The following is a 24,533-nucleotide window of genomic DNA, read 5'->3' on the forward strand; positions in this document are numbered from 1 at the left end:
AGGGCCTAGGGCTTTGATAATTTGTTTGTAGCATCATCTAGCTGTCCTTTACCAATAATGTTCAAAATATCCCCTAGGGTCACATATGGCCCGCGCTGGTCCGGGTTACATGTTTTATATAGACTTGTATAGGAAAAACTTTAAAAATCTTCTCGTCTGAAACTGGAAGACCCAGCCTTTTGATATTTAGTATGTTACATTGCCTAGTGGTCATCTACTAAGATATTCTGAATCATCTCAACGAATTCAAACAAAAGACACATGGCTACCTTTTCTTTTTTCCTTTGGTCACACTTCCCTTCTATGATAGTCTGTAACTCTGTTATGTGATAAAAAGTTATATAAGCATATAAGTTTTCTTAAGTTAATTATAAAAGTACAGATCGCTTTAAATATTAGAACATTACCATTCAAATGATTAACGATGATAAGTTAAGAAATAAAACTGAGCTACAAGACGTGAGCATAAATATTTATGTTTCTGTTACGTTTTATGAAATTAGTTTTAGTATTTTTCAAATTACCTTTCTTAGTATTTCGTTCGGAATCAATTATACGCATCTCCATCATTTTGTCAACTCGATGTGAAATTTCTTCCAGTTGTGCTGTCATATATGAAATAAGAACGAGAACACATATATAATAAATGTGTGCGACATATCCAGTTGTGAATGAAAAGTAAAAATTTAACTGCAAAAGAATATGTTTTGATTATCAAGGATTAGACAAATATTAAATATGCAAAATGATTAAAACAGATTTCTTGATACGATAGTCAAGGAACATTGGTTTATTAAATGATTTAATTTCTAAGCATTATTTCATTTCATATACTTGTATATCGTTCATACATGGGCATTATGAACATTTGTTAGATGTACAATCAATTATTTGTATATCTGAATCGAAACATAATGAGAGAATCCATTGCGATGATTTGCAATGTACAAGAAATATTACTCTATCTTCCTACTTTTTCTAACATCGTTCTTCATACATACTGTAAAAGAGAATTGAGAGAAAAGTGTTGTGTACAAGAACCATAACTTCATTTTTTTCCTCTCTGGAAATTAAGTTGTAATTATAGAATGAACTTATAACATTTGTCCGTAGAATAAAGAGAATTAACTTATAACATTTGTTCGTAGAATAGCTCGAAAACATCGGATTATTTTTTTCTGAATTTTCAAAAACAGAATATATTCAAGAAATATGCTCTAAAGGAAACATAACTCTACAGTGAGTTATGAAAAATGGAACGATCTATAACTTATTCTTGTTAACTATAGATATCAATCAATTTCATTTTCAGTGTACAACGTCAACTGTTGTGATGAGACACATTTTACTTCAATGCTGATCGTACTCTAGCAAGTTTACTCATTTGCATTTTCGCAAAAAAAGCGTTTTGAACCCTACCTCAAAATTATAGCACTTTTTATTATAACACCTTGACAATGTTTACAAAGTTAAAGTATCAGATTTAGTAATAATGTAACTTTTACATACATTTAAAACCTGTGTTAAAGACCACCTCTGCACAGAGGCCACCTGGTTCTAAGACGATATGTTTTGTTTCCCATTTTTACATTTACATTGTATTGTAACCTGTGAATAAAGACCACCTCTCAATAAAGACTATTATTTGGGACCAAGAGTGGTATTTACAGACAGGTTTGACTGTACAATATTTAAATGCTTACATAATTTCGCCATTTTCCTTGATATCTTTGAAAATTTAATTTGTTTATTTAGCATTTAACTTGTATTATTTAAGCCTTAAACAGGACCTAATGTCAGTTTTAAATACATGGTAGTGAATGTTAATACAACAAGTGTTTTAATTGTTCATACGCTTCAAATGTGGGGGATTTTAATAATAATCCAGCTGAGTTGCAGAATTTCAATAGTTCTACCAGGATGCTAAGTGTTTCCTTTTTGTTTGATTAAACTTTCTTGAATCGTTTACAAATTATTATGGTTTAGACACGAAATAAGATATAATGTACTTATTGTCAAAACGTAAAACAGGAAGAGTATATAACAATACATACAATTTGTTTCCAAAATGTCCTTCTTTTTAAAAGTTAAATAAAGTAAGGAATCAACATTTATTTGAAAAAGCACGAACACTCATCTATACGTATCATAAGCTCCTTTTAAAAACTTTATCCATAAAATCTTCTTAAAGGTGGTTTATCAGATTTTAGTCAACCAATGGATTTTGATGAAACTTTACCAACACATCATTTACAATTATTTGTGTTCATCGAGTTCTTAATACACATCTGATTTTCACCGGAAGTATTTTTAAACTGTGATTATTATATCCTGGTTCCCCATCCAAGATAATTTTAGCGTAAGTATAAATTTTGCCTAAGAATTGATATGAATATAAGCACTGCTGCGTTAGAGTTGTGAAAGTTTTGCCTTGACAAAAAAATATTTTGGCAAAATGCATTTGAAATGCAAGTCTATAAATTTATTATTACCTCCGTTTGTCTAGTTTGGTTGCGCAACCAAGATTTTATTCCGAAGCTACTCGTTGTTTCAAAACTTGCCTTAAGTTTCAGGTGGTTGAAATATTCCAGTATATATCAAATACAAATGTACAACTAGAAATTATATAGAAAGTAAAAGATATAATACTTTTTTTAAACACTTTTGATTAAAGGAATGAAATAACAAAATTCTATAACAAGAGCTGTCAGTTGACAGCGCGCTCGACTATTCTCAGTGCTTGATAGTATAATATAAGCTATGAGTAAAACTTTAACATTACAATAAGCATATTCTAAGTCGAAAAGGGGCCATAATTCAGTCAAAATGCTTGAAAGAGCTGTCTGATCCTGTTTACAGACAGGGGTCATAATGGTAAACAAGTATGCAAAATATGAAAGCAATATCTCAATGGACTTTGAAAATATTTGGGGTGGTACGCAAACTTTAACATTACAATAAGCATATTCTAAGTCGAAAAGGGGCCATAATTCAGTCAAAATGCTTGATAGAGCTGTCTGATCCTGTTTACAGACTGGGGTCATAATGGTAAACAAGTATTCAAAATATGAAAGCAATATCTCAATGGACTTTGAAAATATTTGGGGTGGTACGCAAACTTTAACATTTGTGTGACGATCACGCTAACGCTAACGCTCACGCTCACGCCGGGGCGGGTAGGATAGCTCCCCTATTATTCGAATAGTCGAGCTAAAAAGTAATAAATTATACATTTACGATAGGGATCTAATTCTTGTAATGGGTTTTTCAAATAAATCTTTAGCAGAGTATACGAAAACTGAAACGTCAGAAAATGTTGTTAAAATGTGAGTTACCGCCTTTAAATACCATAACTATATACCACAAAACATGCACTGATGAAAGAGAAATAACATGAGAGCAATATCTGAAACTATTTAATACTACGAAATATAGGTAAGTTTATTCTTGATGCACTGAATAGTCATTAAATTAATGTTTGAATGTTAATATGCCGTCAGAAATTTTATGTTTGCTGAAATTATTAAACTCCACAAATATATGTCTTTGCAATTGAAAGGAATGTTTGTTTCCGTGCTTTGTGTTTTCATCGAAAATAGCTTAATAAATAACTGGAACTCTAGTATGATGTGTTCTGCTGTTTTTTGTTTCATTTCCTCATAATCTTAATTTAAAAGTTTAATTTGTGAATTATTAAGACATTTTAGCTCGACTATTCGAAGAGGAATTGGACCTAAGTACATATTAAAATAATTCAAGAAGAAATGAAATTCTCCTACATTCTTCATTGTGTACCTTTCATATCGGCCATATCGTTTTTCCGCTCTCCTGTGGCTATATTAATTCCTTGCAGTTGTGCTTGCAACGCTCCAAATCTGACTGCATGATTTCCGTCCAAATCATTCAGGCATGCTGTAATGTTAATTTGCATTTAACTGAGAAAGTGATACAATATTCAATAATGAAATATTTTTAAACCTCACCTTTTCTACGTTATGAAAATATAAAACGAAACTGTTATAAATAGGGGAAGTTATCATCGGATCATGGGGATGAGGATTTGTAGAGGTTATTTTATAATTACCGTACAAGTTATTCAATTCTCTTTTTTTTTGTACCAATCTAATTTACGCCTTTGCAGTGATATTAAATAAGCAAAACTGTATATCTAAGTTTCATACTATTAAATCATTTTAGAAGTATGGATTACACTGATATCTTAGATTGATAAATATGTGAAGATAAATGATTTTGTTCAAACAGTTTTAGTAACTTACTTTCAACACTGCTTAACCTACGATTCATATCCGTTAGTACTGAGAATTTTCCTTCTAGTTCGTCCAGCAAACTAGTTTTGAATTCATGTAGATCTTTGATGTGTCTCAAAGACAACTGCATATCAATATCCCCTGATTCCGTTCTCCTTAAAATGTCCTTGATTTCTGTATCGGTATCTGTACTAATACCTGATGCTAGTTGCAGAAGAGCTGTTTTTAGCAAAAGTCGATTTGTAGTAAAGTCAGTTGCGCTCATGGTTATGCTTGTGGGATGTCCTTGAATATAATTTCTGCATGATTTTAATGTTTCAAATGAAGATGTGTCTGCAGACGATAAACCTGATAAGAACAATCTTTTCACTACGACCGTAAGTAGGGACATATCCCAGGTTTGTACATCTGCATTAACTGTAGATGTAGATGGAAACAGTTTCGTTTTCTGTTCTCGGATTAAATTGTGGAATAATGCTCTGTTCGTTGCAAGTGTATGTTCGAGGGTCTGACCGCAGTTTGTTGCTTCTCTAGTTACAATGCCTCTCAACACAAGCAATCCACCCTCACCTAGCAACAGTATGTGTCTCAAATACCTCTCATTATCTAAAGTTGCCATCGTCTGTAAAGAAATTAAAACATGTGTATACAACGGTTGGTTTGCTATGCGGTTTGAATGTTGAAAAAGATCTGAACTAAACGCAACATAATATGACATATTGTAAATTGCTCTTTTATGGTTACGTTAGAATTGCATCCATTTGTAAAATTCTCAGGGCATATACTAATCAGTATAGTTTTTCTAGGTATTTCTGGAGAAACAAAATGCTAGATACACTTCATAAATGTCTGCAAATGCCAAATCCACGCCCAGTTGCAATTATAGGAAGACGTAACAACACTGTTGCGAAGCTATTCATTCTTGTGCATAAGTGACCAAAAGACGTCTAACTTACTATTTTCGTATGTGTACATTAATGACCTCGGTGCCTTTGTATTTTTATTATGTCAAGACAAATGACCAAAAATGCATTTCATATTTGTTGTAAACTAAGTTGAAACCGTGGCTTTTACTGCCTCTTTGCAATACAACATAAGATAATAGGTAAGAGTAGATTTCTCGTAAGCACAGAGCACCAAAAACTTAGCATCAAAGCCACACATTTGCAAAGTAGGCCCACAACAAAAAGAAGCTGTAATGGAAAAATATTACAGCCGGGTTGCTTCAAACATCTGACAAGTACATATGAGTTTATGTCAAATAGAGATAGAGGGGGGGGGGGGGGGGGGGGGGGAAAAATGGGTGGGGTGGGAATTTGAAGGGGAAAGAAGAACAAGGATGAATATACAAAGGGAATGCTACGTACCTTAATAACAGTCACACTACAACGTAAACCACAAAAACGCAGAGTCATGCACCAAAAGCAAACACACAACCACACCCAACTGAATAATACAGAAGAAAAACCAACTAGTAAGACACAAGTTAAAAAAATGCAAGGGGAAAGGAGGGGGCAAAAGGGGGAGTAAGGAGGAGAAAAAACGCTTACAACAAACAAGAAAACATACGCAACAGATAATACAAGACAGACAGAAAACCAGTTGAAAAAAGGGCACCGCCTTGGAACGGTCAGTAACCTATTAAAAGGAAAATGGGGGTTTAAACGCGTTTAGGGCATGCCAACCTCTCACTTACACTATTTTCAACAAGTTAGACAACACAATGTAAATAAAATCCCCGCTGAGAAAGGCTCTAACATTAGCACAAAAATATCAGTTTAAATAAGTAAATCATAAAATTAAGGTAAATCAAAGTATAAATCATTACACCAATGTACTCAAATGTCCGAACTCAGAGCACCAAGAGCCTAACTTTTAAGGGCACGACTAAGAAAACTGCAAGACAAAAATCAGCTCCCTTTGTCCGTTGTATGTAAGATTTAAGAGAAAAGCATCATGGAGTCTTACATTTTATTAGTCATCGCACCATCAAATAGGAAAGCGTAGCGATTAACTATAGATGCGTCAATTACTAAACATGCACTGTGCTTCACGATTTTCGCATCGTATCCTCTTTTGATAAACTTTTTAACACATTTAACAAATATTTGATTAAAATAAGGTACAATGCAGAAAAGAATGCTTCTTGAAGTGAGAATGAATCTGTATTCAGAAAAAGAGGGAAACTAACATTTTCTTTTTTAAAATTTAGTTTTTGGTATTTCTATCTCCTTTTCTCCTTTTCTCCGGGCTGAAGCACAAAGAACAGAAGTCTTCATTTGCACAGAGCAGGTTTGACTTACATTTGGAATAAACCTTCCAAAATTGCTCAAAGCGCAGTGTCCGCGTGCTTTGGTACACGAACCGAATAGTTCCACTGCAGTGATTACGGTCACCTTTTGATTTAAAAACAGCATTTCATATAATTCCTGATTAAAGAAAAACCGAAAAGAAAAGCATATATTGGTCTCTGCAATAACAGTGACCTTTTTTTGTTTGTTTTGAGACTAACGCGGGAGGAGCGTTCAATTTTAGAAGAATGATTAATTAACAATATGGAAATACATAAAGTTAACTCCACTGACTACATGTACAAGCTATAGTTTTCCAAATTTCACATGTAATAAGCACAGCACTCAACTGAATGTTTTGTTTTCATTGAAAACATACTTGCCTTTATTGAACTGTCTCTTCAGAAGTAGAGACAGTCCAGACCACGAAACAACCTAGAGACCACAAGACCACACAACCTAGAACATGAGAAAACCCAGACCACGGGACAACCATGACCAGACGACTTTTAAGTAAAAAAAATATGCCCAATCTAGATAATATATACACAGCTAGAAGTTCATGTATAACAAAATGAATGTTATCTTGTTTAAATGTTTAAGAATAATTAGATATCCGTTTATTGCTGTTTGCAGAAACTTGGATTTGTTTTGGATTTTCAGTATATTGACACTGAAACTAAATTTTAGATATCAAATGTAAAACTTAACTTTTTACTACACACATTAAATTCTACAGTTATAAATCGTAAGCAGCATAATATTCAACTATAAATCATAAGTAGTTTAATATTCAATTATAAATCGTACGTTATATATATTCAACCATAATTATCATTATGTTTGATGGTATACATTGATTTGTTCTTCATTGATCTGTTGTATTTGTCAGTCCTATAACATGTACATGTATTTAATAAAGGTCAGTTTAGCTGGGCATGTTTTTTTTATCAAATATGCCTGAAATATCAAGGAAAATACCAAACCAAAGTGAATGACATGATTTGGATCAGCATTTGATTGATAGATTACTCTTAAAACAATAATCCGATTTTGCAAAGTCTTCAGAAATATGGTGTTCTTTTATAAAAATGAAACACGTATACGAATTAAATATTTGAACAGCCAAGTCATACAGTAATGTATCTCCACCATAAACAACAATGATAAATATTCAATAAAAAAGCCACGTTTTCAGACCGTAACCTCTCCGCCCATGACCCCGTCCGCCCTTTTCAAATCGTACATGTCATAGATGTCTATATAATTTGTACGCGCAAAAAAATTAAATAACAAACAAAGTCAACCATAACAAAGTCAAAATTTAGGAAGTTTTAACACATTCTTTACTGACAGTATCTTGTTTACGCGACTTGATATACTTCCAAAAGAATTTTGATGTTTAATCATTTCCAGGATCAAGTAAAATGTTTATGTACTTATAATATGAGCTACGTAGTTTCACAACTTTCCTAAAGTCCTTGAATTTATTAAAGTCGCTAGGATTGTTGGATTAGAGTCTTCAAGTGAATTTAAAGCGAATATATACACTTTCAAATAAGAAATGTTTTGTGGCAGTGTGCCGTTATATTTAAAAAATAAATGACATGCTTCAATAGTGATTTCGAAGTGAAAGCTATGAGCATAAAAATATTTTTTCTCACGCTAATTATGACCAGGATCCTTTACGAAAAAACTGAAATCTGCTTCAACAGTGAAACAAAAGTAGCACGAGGATTACAGTATGCCTAAGTTTTTCTGTATAAAGACAATAGTTAATCTTGGTACTTATAAGAGATTGAATACATGTAGTATATACTTGTACAGAACAGAAAAGAAAAGTAATTTATTGATATATAATATATAATTGTTAACAAGAACAAGGTTTTTTTAAAAAAAGGAGATAATCAAAAACGGGATACCTAGAATTGTGGCTCCTTGTCATTGCTATCACTCTTACTGACCTATATCAATATGTAAAGTGTCAAGTCAACACATGTCATAGTATTCGAGTTATGCCATGGACAAGGCTTTCAAAAATGGAGATAATTCAAAAATGGGACCATCTAGAGTTATGGTTCCTTGTCATTTCACTTTCTCTTAATGAGCTCCTTCATTATATAAAGTAACGACGTGGTATCTTCAACATATTTTTTTTTCGTGTTATTTTATTTCTTTTTTTGTTCAGATCAAACGGTTCTATGCAACAGTTGAAAGAGAGATTCGTATGTACTTATAATCGACGTGTTTCTTTTGTAAACCGTTGAAAAAAGATTATATTTTGCAAGATTTTGTTTTGCTGTAAACCTCGCATGATAATGCATGTATATAATTTGATTTTGATAATGAGTTTACACCTCCTTTATTTTCCTTTATGTATTACTTTCTACTTTAAAAAAATCCTTTCGAGTTTCCTTTATTTTTATTATTATGATATACTACAAACCAAGCTTTCGTGTCTGATCCTTACAATTACTCAAGGTATTTTAAGTTTATCTAAGACAACCAAACATCAAAAGATTGACAGGGGTCTCCGTGGCCGAGTGGTTAAGGTCGCCGACTTCAAATAACTTGCCCCTCATCGATGTGGGTTCGAGTCTCACTCGGGGTGTTGAATTCTTCATGTGAGGAAGCCATCCAACTGGCTTACGGAAGGTCGATGGTTCTACCAACGTGCCCGCTCGTGATGAAATAATGCACTGAGGGGCATCTGTGGTATTCCTACACTATCAAAGCTGGAAATTGCTATATGACCTATAATTGTGCGACGTTAAACCCAACAAAATAAAATAAATAAATCAAAAGACTGACACATTATACACCATGCTCAATTTATACATGAAATTGTTATCAAGACAACTGCAAGTAGTATCATTTTTCATGGCGATTTCTTTCATTGTATTCAAACTTAATTATCAGATCGACAAAGAATCTATTATGGATTCACCACGACACTTTTTACTGCAGCTTTTACGAATTAAGTTTATATGGACTGTGAACACCTAAGACGATCTCAACATGATAATTTTAATTTATTTGTGGTAGGAAAAAATCCTGTAATGATGGTAAGGTCTGGCTTATTATGTCACCGCGCAGGATAAGATTTGGATTTGTCTGTCCGCCCGTCTGTCCGTCAGAGAAATGTATTGTTATGCATATCGCAAAATGTATTTGATCTAGCGTCAAAACACTTTCCTGAAATGTTCTTCAATGTTATAAGTTGCGCATCTACGACAAAGTTGAAAAGATGAGCAATGTATCCGTATTCCATCGTCGTCGTCATCCGAATTGAAAAAAAATCTAAACTGGGTCAGCTGTATCAAAATGTAGGTCAGCAGGTTATTGTGAACACTGTAGAAAACGTAATATATTGCGTCTCCATTCCTTTGTTGTTATTATACGCCCGAAGGAACGTATTTTGGGATACCCCAGGTTTTCATCTGACCGTCTGTCTGTCTGTGTGTCCGTCTATCCGTTAGCAATTTCGTGTCGATTCCGCTCTGTAACTCGTGAACCCCTTGAAGGGTTTTACACAAACTTGATACTTATGTTCTCCACATCAAGACGACGTGCAAGCATCTGTATCAATTGGCTCGCTTTAAGGTAAAGGTTACACTTAGGGGTCGAGATCATATGACCTTGTTTCGTGTCCGCTCTATTACTCTTGATCTGTTTGAAGGATTTTACAGAAACATTGCACAAATGTCCATCAGAGCGCATGTTTTGGAAGGCTGGCTAGAAGATCAATATCACACTTAGGGGTCAAAGGTCATATAACTTTGTTTCGAGTGCGATGTGTAACTCTTGAACTGCTTGAAGGATTTAAAGAAAAACTTGGCACAAGTGTTCACCACATTGAGACGACGTGCAGAGAACATGGCTCGCTTCAAGGTAAATGTCACACTTAGAGGTTAAAGTTCACATGACTTTGTTTTGTGTTTATGTTGATTTGCATTGCGGTGCTCTTGTTTTTATTTTGCAGATTATTGTTTGTTCACCTACTTTTATTGAATTACTTCCCTTTTATGTTACTAGAAATAGGTTATTTTGTACCATTTTTATTGTTAGCCGTAGGTTAAAACCGAGACCACTTTTCTTTCGTACAACATGGATGGTACCTGCAAAGTTAAATTAAATGTGTATTTTGACATATCTCTATCTGGTAATGATTTTTAGTGGGCTTTGAGTGTTTTCGGGGAATTTCTTCCCTTTGTTGTCCTTTTCCTTAGGGCTTCAACAATAAAGTTCTTTAAATTTTGCTCATATCCTCTGATATTTGACTTTATCAAAAACTTTAACCAAAAATTCTAAGTTAAAAAGGGACTTAATTCTGTCAAAATTCAAATCAGAGTTATGAGGATTGTTTTGTCTTGGTGTAGACTTCAATAGTAAATAACTATTATAAGTTTCAAGTCTAAAGCTTTGATAGTAACAGAAATATTTGACTTTATTAAAAAACTTTAACCAAAAATTCTAAGTTAAAAAAGGGCATAATTCTGTCAAAATTCAAATCAGAGTTATTGGGATTGTTTCTCCTGGTGTAGACGTTTATAGTAAATAAGTATTTTAAGTATCAAGTCAATAGCTTTGATAGTAACAGAGATATTTGACTTTATCAAAAACTTTAACCAACGGCGACACAGACGCCGGAGCGAGTATAATAGCTCTACTTTTTCTTCGAAAAGTCGAGCTAAAAACAGGCACATCCAAATTTATATCACCTACCGCATAGTGATGATATGATAACCCAAACCGTATTGCCGTTATAAACTATTTCTCCTACCGCGCATAATATAATCAAATTATGTTGAGACGGTCCCCTTGAAAACTCGATCGTCTTAGGTGTCCACAGTCCACGTAGACTTAATTCGCAAATGTCTATTAGTATGCATTTATTTATGACTGAGACACGATGTATTTTATCAATTAGTCACGGAGAACATATGCCTTGACCGTGGATCGATCGGACATCGAAATCACGATCTTCAGCTAAGCGGCTAATACCCTGATCACACGAACGCTACAAGCGCAATACGAGAAGGTTTTAGTCGAATTTTGGTAAACTCGTACGGCGTCCGCAAAAATGTTTCACCGAGCTTCCGAGTTCTTCACCAGCTCGGATTTGGAATAGTGCGAGGCTTGCTGATGCTCGCATTAGTGTCGTAGAGGTCAATGTACGATGTCCGTACGATATCAAGGACACCGTACGGAGAACATGCGATGTCCGCACGGGGCTCACAAGGCGTTTCAATCAGCAAAGTGGCTACAAAAGGACATTTTTCAGACGTCGCAATACTACTTTATTCTTGTCGCATGGTCACCGTACAGACACCGTACGAGCGCCGTATGAGCTAACCGACTTCTTACGAGTTATGACAGGACTCCTTACGAGTTCCGTGCGCACTTTCTGCGATGTCCGTACGGATGTCCTACTATGGTAAATGCAAATTTTTCAGACGTAGCCGAACTGATATATTCTTGTCGCAAGGACACCGAGCGGACACCGTAAGAGTCTCGTAAGACGCCTTACGAACTCGCGAGCACCGTTCCGGGTACGGCCGGGCTCCCTGCGACTTCTGCACGACCTGTCTGCAATGTCCGTACGGATATCTTACGATTGAATCCTCTAAAGATCGTAAGGGACCCGTAGGTACTGTGACCAGACGCTACGATTGTACAGAGACCGTAAGGACTCTAAAATTGGTGGAATCGTACGATATTTTAAAACTCGGTTGTCTGACCAAGGCAAAAGCGGACGTGCTGGTTTTGATAATATATATGGCTTTTACCTGAAACATATTATACTGTTACATAAAGACATATATTTGAAAAAGTATCGATCACGTACGGATGTACGTTTGTGAAATGCCCAGTAAACGTTTCACTAACTGTACACTCTATATATAATTAAACATGTAAGTTGGCATTTTGAACCGTAGAAGTGGGAATTTTACAGATGCCCACCTCTACTGTAAAAAATCACGCGAGTGCGTGTTCGTGTGCATGCGCGTGCGCGCGAACGTGTGTTTTTGTTTGATGGCTGTACAAAACCTAAAGTAGTAACTTTTCCTAAACTTTTATTAGACGCAGTACTTGACACAGCCCAAAACAATATCAGTACCGAAAACTTGATTTGTTTAGCCAGGTTTATTATTTAAACAGGTAACGAGACAAATCCTTAGAATAACACACACACACAAAAGAAGAAACAAAAAATGGTAAAATATTTTTAATACCACATGCATGAAGGATATCAACTTTATTAATGTAAAGAGGATTTAAAACATATGACAAGACAATGTTCTTCTTTTGACTGATGAAAATATCCCCGTTAATAAATACAAACCTTTTGAATTATAAAACGTCCGAGGGTTTAATAACAATGATTCTTTTGATTTTTTGTTTAAATGCATACAAGATACGAAAAGTGTTAGAACTGTTATACCAAATACCAAAAATAAATGTAAGAAATGTATTTTTCAAATTAGAAGATTAACGTGCACCAGAAAAACGCAATTGAATAGAAACTTTGTGTATGATTGCTTCCGCAATGTGTAATGTGTGTGTTATATTGATTTAAGGTAAATTACGAATCTTTTGTAATTTCTGAAACCTGATACACAGGTATGTCATTATTTTCAAAGTTCAAGGAATCCTAATCAAATTTCTATTTTTTTTTTTTTCGTTTACATATTGTATGTCAGAAAGTGTATTAACCTAAAGTTTTTAAACATTACAACACGCATCAACTGAGTAATAGTCTTGTAATATTTCATAATTAAATTTATAATAATTATTTAATATTTTGAAAAGTAACTGATGTTAACATGTGTTCTTTGGCTTAATCCTTTAGTATTTCAATGATTTAGTTTGAATCTTAGTGAATGTCCATAAAAAACTTTTGTGTTAAGAATATGGATAACTATAGATCAAACTAGCTCCCCTACGGGGCTAAAATTTGACATAAACAATTCCGGATCTACAATTTTATACTAAAGGTAAATTGGGACATTTTTCTTACATGCTGTATATCTTTATAAATGTATCGTAGAGCAAGATGTTGTGAAATCAGATCATAGAGATTAATATTCTGAAATATTGCAACTTTGAAACTTAGGAAATATAGCAAATTGTTATTTCCTTGAAAAATCTCAGAAACCAATAAAGGTACTGCATTGAACTTCGAAACAGGTTGTAAGGCAAGTTCGTCCCCGAGGTTCTATAATTCTGACTTTAATTTTAACAAAATCACTTCCCCTTTTCCACTTTTAAAATGTCCTTCACTGTTTCTTTCTTTAATAAGAAAAATTTGAATCTTCACACAAGGTGAAATCATAATGCAATAATACAGATCTCAGATCAAGTTCCATTTGATATCTATGTTTTATTGTTATTTGACAGAATTAGTCCCTCCATTGGACTTTCAATGTGAGTTTTAGCAAATTTATTTTTCACTTTAAATTGCGCTAGCTGAAACCAAATATGTCCTTAAAAAGCTATTAGCTTTAGTAAAACCTATGCATCTTTTTGCAATGGGTGGTCATAATGCAATAATACGTACACACATCGGTTGAAGTTCTGATGAAGTCTATGATTTATTTTTCAAAATTGTTCCCTTTTTGGACTTTCAGACGGGCAACATTATTGTTTTCCTTAGCTCTGAAACAAATGTAGGTATTTCATGTAAATTTTGTATAAACCTATTGGCTCATAAGATTTCTGATTTTATAGAAAATGTCTCCTTTGGTTATTGTATTAAATGTATGGTTTTAATATTTTTGGTATTTAAAAGAATGACACTAAATTTACTGAGAAGAAAATTTTAAGTAATACTGTAAAGAGAAATTGAAAGGCACAAAAACCATGACTCTGCCCTGAACAATAAAGTCACTTCCTTTTTTTGCAAACTTTTTAGAAAGGAATTTCGTTGACATCAACGAAGAAAATTTACTTTGATTTTACATTGACAGATAGTTGAGCATAACAAGTCCCATACATGATTTTGTACAAAATTGTCTCCCTTTAACAATTGTATTTATTTGTTCACATTTTTGGTATTGAAGAGAATTATTTTAATTCCGCTCGTTTAAGAGGGCTCTCTCCGTGGCTAAGTAGTTAAAGTCAGTTAATTCAAATCACTTGCGCCTCACCGATGTAGATACAATGCACAAGGGTGAAAAAAATTTCATGTGAGGAAGCCATCCAGCTAGCATACGGAAGATTAATGGTTCTACCAAGGCATCTCGGGACTTCTTCCTCCATGGAAAGCTGCAAAGTAGTAACCACATGACATATATTGTGTCAGTGGGAGGTTAAACTCTACAAAAACATGTTATTAAGAGGAACTGAAAGACACAATAACTATAATCCTGCTTCTGTCCTAGGTACTGATATACTTGTCTGCCCTTATGTATTTCTTTTCAATAATTTTAAGGCAATAAACTGAAAAGCCATGAACTGTATAACTCTGTCTTGAATATACATGTAATTTAATTATCTCACAGATTGAACATAAAAGGTGCACTAAGTAGTAATGAATATTATTTATTACCAGTATAACTTTCTCTAACAATGCTTCTACTGGGGTATTCATAACATTTAATGATAGCTCTAGTTACTCTTTATTTTCATTATCTAGTGGTACCTGCGGAGACTAACAACATCTGGATTCTTGTATTAAGTAACTGCTCAGAATTAAGCAAACTTTCGCAGCCATAAGATAAGACGATAAGAATAACTTTCTTTGTTCTTAATATAACCTAAAAATATATTAACCAAATCTCTAACACGAAAATGTGACATTCCCGACATGACTAAAGTCTGTTCCATTCCAAAGTTTTATCCCAACGTCGGTGTCATATGACAAAACTAGACAATTATCGGCAAAGTAAACATGGTTTGATAAACTAAAAAAAGTCACCCTCGAGAAATCTAACGAGTTTTTTCTGCCTTGCCAAATATCCAAACAAGCAGCAGATTTATATTTTCAACGGCAGTTCCCCGTTGTAATTTCTTGTCGCCATTGGTGTTTGCTCTCTAAATTTGAAGTATTACGGGAAATTTCATGAGAATTTTATCGGGAGCGACTCAAAACTCATATTATTTACATGCAAATGCATGAGTGAACTGTAATTTTGTAGATCTATTTAAAAAAAAAAACAACAACAACAATGAGCACGTTATTTAACAAAAAATGTAAATTGACTCATTTTTAACCTATCTAAGTTGTAATCACTGCAGTAGTCTTCAGTAGCTCTATCCAGTATCCAATCCTCGGTGAACAAGTTGTAAACAAACAAGCTCTTTCAAACATCGATGAAAGGCAGGCACCAATCGCACCATGCCCTTGAAACGATGATTTGTTCAAATGAACATCATTTCCAAACGCTTGGTTCAAAGACCTGTATTTTAGCATCCTTACTGAAGCATTTCCAGTCCGCCACATATCCAATTTCTTTCACAATGATAAGTTTTTAATAAACAATATTCACCTTATCGCGTCAGGGTTGTATGCAAGAGAATTTAAATACTTTTCCCCGAAAGAAATTTGTGACGTATAAGACAAATGGCGTACAAATGCAATGGCCATATGCAAATTTATACGAGGCGCACAAGGGAAACATTACCTAGGTGTAAATACACAATTAGTCGATAGAAGATAGAAATCTTGACGTATGTCACGCTAAAAGTAGGAAAATTTAGCTACATGTAATATTATACTTTTTCAAATATATATTTAAAAAACTTTTGTTTATCTTTTTATCAATCTATTTAAATCGTGCTGTTTATATGGAAGCATGCCCTTTCAAGCCCGTGACTTACTCTTGATCCGAAGGTTGCTAATTTAGATTTCTTTAAAAGCGAAATCGGACTGCGAACCCATTCACTCTGTTTGACTAAAATAATATATTTGAAGCTTTTGTAGATTTGTTGAAGAACAAATCTTGTTTAATGCACAAACAAAGTTCGAATGTTCCTTTGACAGTTTAGAAAACCCTTTTATAACACTTAAAGAACAAGTATTAACTTTCGCACACTTGATGACATACAAGTATATATTTACTAATAAATTCATAATAAAAGTAACACATTCCAAAACTGCAAGGATTTTACTTGAACGACAGTACCTATTTTTATGTCACAAAAATACAGATGAATATCTTGTTTTATCCAACGAGAAAATATCATTTAAAAAATACGGAAGTGTAGATACAATGTCGCTAAGGACTAAGTTTAGTAGAGTTCATTGTTCTTTCACTCCTCGAAATAAAACCCCAATAAACAAATAAAACTCCCTTTTACATTTTATTTTAGAAATTTGAAATCTATGAATTCATATCCCCGGGCGTGAACAATGTTTCGAGAGAAAAACACAATGCGAAGAATCACATGATTTAAATGACGGTGTAAAATAATTCCGAAATTTCTCTCGCTTCGGTAGGAAAATCGATGTATTTTATGTTAAAAAACGTTGTTTTCAATATTGTTTCATAGCCTAACATATGCGCCTTACCATCCAATTTCATCCTGAAGTGATGATCACTTTTACTTCAATATTCCATTTATTTGTTTTTTTTATCCGAAAGAGTTTATCACCACGTGCCATGGCCGTTACAATGCCAGTAGAAGAAATAAATTCCAATAGTTCACTTTTTTGAAGAAAAAAGAACATAAAGAGCCTAAAACTTGAAACTTTCAACGTATGCACGCATAATAATTCCAGTTATATCCTGTGCTGATAGGGAAGCCATTCTTCAGAGCGAATATTCACTATAAATTCTTACATTTTAGTTCTTTTTCTCTTATGCAATTTTCATGATTGGTTTCCTGTCCTTTTCTTTCGAATATTCATTCTTACATGTTCTTGAATCGTTTCATGTTCCTTTCTCTCATACCATGAAAGTTAACGAACGAAATCTGTCTCTCTTCTGTTTAGGTCGTCACTACTTGTATAGAATATCTTCTTGGTTAACAAAACTGGTATTTGCTATTTTCCTAATGTGAATTTCAAATTTCCCGATGGGGTCTAAACTTTAAAAACTGAGACTAGGAAACTAGGCGTTTTAGTAAGTCATTATACTTTTGTCGATTTAACATTTAATTACATACATTGTTTCTTAAAAGTGAAGTGCAATCAAGGCGATGTGATGCGTGATTAATAAACTTGAAACCTGTTCAGATAGTGTTAGATTTTATCCTCGTAGCAGACTTTCACGGAATATTGAAATTATAGTCTTTTTTTTTTTTTTTTTTTTTTTTTTTGAGGCCCCAGCTGGGTAACCCCGTTTATTTTTCTTTGCATAACATACATGTATATGACATACAATTTTTATATACAATGTCAATGACATATATAGTCAAAAAACAAAACATGATCTTAACATGTTTCTAATCAAAATCACATCAGATTCAATACGAATATTATGCAAAGAGTTTTGGAAGGTAAGAAAACAGGAAGGAAGGAGAAGGAAGTAGAGAAGAAAAAAAAGAGCTATGTCACTTGGGAGTTCTAACTTTGATTAATGAAAGAGTAGATTAAAAATGAGGAATAAAGGATGAACGTTTCCTGGTTTCAGTAGTAAGTACTCAATACTAGTATATGTACAGGAGTGTTAGGGGTAGTTAAGTTTATTTTAGTCAGCTATTATATTTAATCGAAACCATTTTTCTTCATGTCTATCTAACTTGTTTTGCATCAATGCGATTTCGTTTTCAATTTTTATCCTAGCTTTCAAGTATTGTACAAAGCACTCAAACATTGGAATGTTTTTGCTGTACTTAGATTTAAATATAAAATATTTGCATAATATTATTATAAAGTTTAGAACATCATTTTTCTTATTGTTTTGTATTACACCGAAACATATGTTTTTGATATTCAGTTTCACGTCAATTCCTTTAGTAGTCAATAGATTTTGAATATTGTTCCAAAAGGCTTGTACTTTGGGGCATTCCCATATTATGTGTTCAATTGTTTCTGTATTCATGCAGCAGAAATCACATAGGTTACTGGGGGCCAGCTTACAGATAAATAGATATTTATTTGTGGGCAACAGACGCATTAAAAATTTGTATTGAAAACTGCGTAGATTTGTATCAATGGTAGAAAGGAATGGTACGCTAAAAATATTCTTCCAATTTAGGTTTTCATTTTCAAAAAAAGATTCCCATTTCACAGCAGCAGTTGGTTTTTCATATGGTACATTGGTTGCTTGTAAATTATAAAGATACTGGTTGGGTGTTTTACAAACTTTTAGTTTTTCTATATGAATGTTTGTTTTATTTCCGTACAGAAAATTTTCAGAGATGCTTTCTATTAATATTTTCGGTATCTTTGTAACCAACTGGTAGTATTTGAGATAATCACTTTTTTCCAAGTTAAGTATTCGTTCTGCTTCTTCAAACTTATAAAACCTGTTTGTTCGGAAATCAAATAATTGATCAATATATTTTATTCCCTTTCTGTTCCAATTGTCCCAATATATTGTATTTTGTTGTAATTTAATGTCGGAGTTGTTCCATATTATATGTTTTTTCACTTCATTATTTGTGTTTGAAGAATTCATGATTTTAAACCACGAAGTTAAAATATCTTTCAAAAATTTGTGATTTTTGCAAATTCTAGCAATATCTTGTGTGTGTAAATTACATTCGAAAATTAAACTGCCCCCAAAGTTTTTAAGGAATTTCTTATACAGTATTTTCCAAAACCGTTATTTTTCATTTGAAATTATTCTTTTAACCCAACATGCTTTGATCGAGTACAGAAAAGTTTTAATGTCTGTGAGTTTAAGTCCTCCCAGATCATAGTTATTTACTAATGTTTTGCGCTTTATTTTTTCATTTTTTCCGTCCCATAAAAATTTAAAAATAGTTGACGTGATATCTTTGATAGTATCTTCTGGTGGGTTTTCAAGCACCGTAAATGGATAAATAAGTTTCGGTAGAGCATATGTTTTAATCACAGTTACTTTACCCAATAGGGTTAGTTTTCGATGTTGCCACTGTTTCAGACAATTTTTGAATTCTTGCAATTTAGGTTCGAGGTTGAGCTTATTATTTGATTCTAAATCTGTATAAAATGTCATTCCAAGTGTTCTAGCTTGTTTAGAAGTCCAAACGAAATTCATGTTTTCAGCATATTTTAAGTTCCTCTGTTTAAGTGAACCAGCCTTTAGAACTATAGATTTTGTTGTATTAAGTGTGAGTCCAGATATTTTGCCAAATTCATTTATAACCTTTATAAGTCGTTCAAAAGATTCTTTCTGTCCATTATTTACATAAGTGGCATCATCTGCGAACAAGGTTTGTTTAATTTCTGTGTTGTCTATTGTTATACCTTTTATTGTATTATCTTTTGCTATAAAATTTGTCAGTAATTGAATGCATATTATGAACAAAGAAGAGGAGAGAGGACATCCTTGTCTAACACCCTTCTTTATTGGAAAGCTTTCTGACATATAACCATTATTTATTATTACACTGTTTATTTTGGTGTAAAATAGTTTTACCCATGTAATTAAAGATGGTCCGAAGTTGAAATGATGGAGACATTGCATCATAAAGCTGTGATTTAAGCTGTCAAATGCTTTTTGGTAATCAGAAAAAAAGAGTAGACCAGGTTGATTATTAGCTTCAAGGTATTCAATGATTTCATAAATTAAGCGAACATTTTCACCAATATAGCGGCCTTTCATAAAACCAGTTTGTTCATGAGTAATAATTTTATCTAAAACTTTTTAAATTCTATTGGCAATAGTTTTGGTTGCAATTTTGTAATCTATATTTAAAAGACTGATAGGTCGCCAGTTTGAAAGTAATGATTGGTCTTTTTCAGTCTTTGGTAATAGTGTTAATATACTTTGCTTTTGTAAATCTGTTAGTTCACCTTTTCTATACGAGAAATTTAAGGAGTTTATGAGGTAGAGTTTTATTTCGTTCCAAAAGAGCTTATAAAATTCTGTTGTTAGCCCGTCAGAACCGGGACTTTGTTGTTTTTCATATCAAGTAGTGCTTGTTTACACTCGTTTTCTGTCAATAAACCTTCGCATGTTTCCATTTCATCATTTGATAATTTGTTTATGTTCTGATCCAAAAAATTTATATTTGTTTGGTTTTGTTCATGTTTTTCGTATAAAGTTCTATAATAGTTTACTTCTTTTTTTTAAATCTGATCATTTTTTGTTATTTCTTGACCATTAATTATTAGTTTTGTAATGTTCTTTTTTTCTGCACGTCTTTTCTCTATATTTGAGAAATATTTAGAATTCTTTTCATTACCTTCAATATGTATAGCTTTTGATCTAATCAATATACCATTGACTTTTTTCTCATATAAACAGTCAAGCTCATTCTGTTTTTCTGTTATTGTATCTTTAATATTATTTATGTCTTCATTTTCAACAAGTACCTGTTTATTTAAACTTTCAATTTCTTTTATCAGTTTACTTTCCTGATCTGTTTCAATTTTCTTTTTGTATGTAGAATATTTAATTGCTGTATTTCTAATAGTACCTTTGATAATTTCCCATAAAATATCAGGTTCAGCTTCAGAGTTTTGTCTAACTAATTCCTTAATATTGTCTTTTATCAATGATTTAAAATCATCATCTAAAAGAATACTGTTGTTTAGCTTAAAATAACCTGGACCTCGTTTACATTTGTCAAAATTTATTTGCAGATTAACACACGAGTGATCGGTTTTAAAGCCTGGCATTATATAACAATTATTTGATAAGTTACATAAGTATTCGGAAATTAAAAAATAATCGAGTCTACAGTATATACGTGGTGTTGAGTTTGATTTCCATGTAAATTGGGTGGATGAATTGTTCATATGTCGCCATATGTCAATTAAGCTACATTCTTGTATAATTGCTTTAAGTTTATTTCTTGATTTTAGTTGAGTGTCGACTCTCCCATTTCGTTTGTCTTTTGTTATATCTAATACTCTATTAAAATCTCCCCAATGATAACGTTTTTGTCATTATTTTCAATTAAAAATTCTTCAAGAGATTTAAAAAAGTTGACGTCATCTTTATTTGGGCCATATATATTAATTATTGTTATATCTTGGTCCTTATAATTTAATTCTAAGGCAATAAGTCGTCCTTTAACTATTTCTTTGAAACTAATTATATTATGTGATTCTTCTATATTGAGCAAAATAGCGACTCCTTCGCTATTGGAACTATTTCCGCTGAAGTAAGATTCACCATTCCAGTCAGATTGCCAGAATGTACTTTTGTTATCTGGTAAATGTGTTTCCTGAAGAAGACATATGAGAATTTTTGAGATTTTAACATTGGAATACCTGCTTTCTTTTATTTGAATTTCCTAAACCCCTAACATTCATTGAGCTAATTACGGATGCCATGAACTATTTAGTAGTGCTACTAAAACCTTACTTAACATGGAAACGATCATTTTCCTAACACTGAATTTGTTTTTAGTGGAAAACATATTTTGAAAAGATGTCAAGGGTACCAATTTTTAAGTGGTGAGCTTATTTATAGCGAGAACTATCAACATTTTTTCTATAGCTGAAAGTTATTTCTACGTAAGATAAATGCAAATTACATTTAGAAAAATAAAAACAAAAACACACAATACGCACAAAAAAAACACAAAAATACATATATAGCGAGAACTATCAACATTTTTTTCTATAGCTGAAAGTTATTTCTACGTAAGATAAAATGCAAATTACATTTAGAAAAATAAAAACAAAAACACACAATACGCACAAAAAACACAAAAAATACAAAACATACTTTTTAACAGAGGCCTCAATGCCATTTTTCAACATTCATATATGACCAGCAACATGTGATCTTAGAATTCTATTTCAGCTTAAGAAAGAAAACAAATACCGATAAAATATTCTACGTTTTGTTATCATTTTTTGAAAGCATTCTTATTTGTATCATTGTTTTTAACAAAAATATTTTTAATACACTGACATGAAATTTATGAAGCTTATTGCCGAAGGAGGTAAAACACATGATGTATATGCAAAAAGGAACAAGTTATGCATAGTTTGATATATATGAGAGTAATTGTTCAAAACCTTCAAACATTACATAGATTCATATTCAGTATTTTATAATCAGGGCAGTTGAAAGACAACAATTGTTACTGACCAAACATGGAAGTTATGCATAGTTTAATATATATAAGTGTAATTGTTCAAAACCTTCAAACATTATATAGATTCTTATTCAGTACTCAAGATCAGGGCAGTTGAAAGACAAAAGTAGTTACTGACCAACACGGAAGCGTACTAATAAACAGGTGGCCACACTGCCATGCCGTTCTGACCGTTTATGGAACCACACCCTCAAATACCTAGCTAATATCTTCTGGATACTGTGTTACATAGTGCCGATTCGAGACTGCTGTCTCTATCTACATGTATATACAGATAGATCTAGTTCAATATCATTTGAATGAGTAAAAACACTTCATGAATAAATATGTTTTCTAACACAAAAAGCATGTAGAGACAGTTCAACTACCAATACTTATTACATACTTAAAATTAAATTATCTTACTTTTGTAGGTTTTCCAGATCTATAATTAGCTACCAACTATTCATTTATAACTGACCTTGTGCTAAAAATAGTCTGTTTTGAACATGATCAGTAATGCACTGGTGATTCTCATTTCACCTGTTAAAGGTATATACCCATGTTTTTTTTGTATTTTGTCGCATACAGAATACTTATGATCATTTACAATTTATCATATGAACATGATTTTAAATATTTAAAGCGAGTTTAGTTTGTCAATAAAAAAACAGATTTAACCGTAAATACCACATGTATTTTTTTAGCTGAGATGCGTCATAGGGCTAGTAGTAGCATTGGAAAAAAAACCATAGAATACTGGACACTGCGCTACCTTTTATTAAACTAATTTCTCAAAACAAAAATACTACGTGTAATTCAATATTACGCAGTACAAAAAAAAAAAAAAAAAAAAAAAAAAAAAAACAGAAACAAAAAGAAACTAGGTATAAAATGAATGAACATCCCTGTTTTCTATTTAATTCAATGTTAAAAAGTAGTGGTGTGTTGGAAGAATAATTTATCAGTGGTGCATAAACGTAGGTCATATACCTTTAGAGTGATTGTGTTATTCTGTAAACATTACTGCCCTCAATATTTTGACAGTTGACATACCTCAAAATCAAGGGATGTCAGATTACCAAAGATCCACGTTTTGCCCTTTAATTCAGTTACCAAGCAAAGAAAAAACAAACGTAGGAATTGGTCGAAGAATAAATTTATAATTCCTGTATGTGAAACTAGTCTTTTTTAGTTAAAAATGCGAAAAGCGAAAGAAAAGACTTTGTTTACAGGACTGTTTCATTTTTAAATGGTGCTATGCATTGAAACTTTTTACAGACTTGTCTTTTTATAAAATCCAAACCTATAAATATGCAGGACAGAATTTCAGTCTTAAATAAATGTTATTACGTTATAAAAGTATCATATCTGTACCCTTTTCAAAATATAATGTTATAATATTATAAAAAGTATCATATTTGTATCTTTTTCAAAATATAATGTCTACATATTAATACAATAGTTTCATGAATATGAGCAGTATCAATATGTTTTAGTCTCATAAAAATATATCATTGTTATATGCTTGTTGACACATAACTCGTGTCATGGAACATTTAATAGTATATGTTTATGTGATAGTTCATATATGCACAATTTAATAAAATACTTTTCACTTTTTGTTTGTTTCCACATAAATTTCTCTTTTCATATAGTCGGTATAGCACTTAGAACTATTTTCACATGTAGGTATATTAAATAGTTTAATAGGTTTATACAAAATACACAGTTCATGTCATGATCAGTTCATGTTCTGATTTACACAGTTAGTATCTTCCAGAGCCAGAGGCATTCGCTCGGCGTTCTGGCCAGGGTGCACTTAACCACCATCCAAAATTTTTGT

General features: G+C 32.5%; 1 protein-coding gene across 1 annotated transcript in view; it reads right to left on the reverse strand.

The window, feature by feature from the left end:
- Nucleotides 1–203: 203 nt before the first annotated feature.
- The window catches only part of LOC128557864 (uncharacterized), a 32,453-nt gene continuing 8,123 nt past the window's right edge, over nucleotides 204–24,533 (reverse strand). The window contains exons 2-5 of the mRNA XM_053546421.1: nucleotides 4,278–4,890; nucleotides 3,796–3,912; nucleotides 525–605; nucleotides 204–319 (exon numbers count right to left, since the gene is read on the reverse strand). Coding sequence (XP_053402396.1) covers nucleotides 204–319; nucleotides 525–605; nucleotides 3,796–3,912; nucleotides 4,278–4,890 — 927 coding nt within the window. The remainder of the gene's footprint in view (nucleotides 320–524; nucleotides 606–3,795; nucleotides 3,913–4,277; nucleotides 4,891–24,533) is intronic.

Source organism: Mercenaria mercenaria, chromosome 1 (genome assembly GCF_021730395.1).
Source record: "Mercenaria mercenaria strain notata chromosome 1, MADL_Memer_1, whole genome shotgun sequence".
Lineage (NCBI taxonomy): Eukaryota > Metazoa > Mollusca > Bivalvia > Venerida > Veneridae > Mercenaria > Mercenaria mercenaria.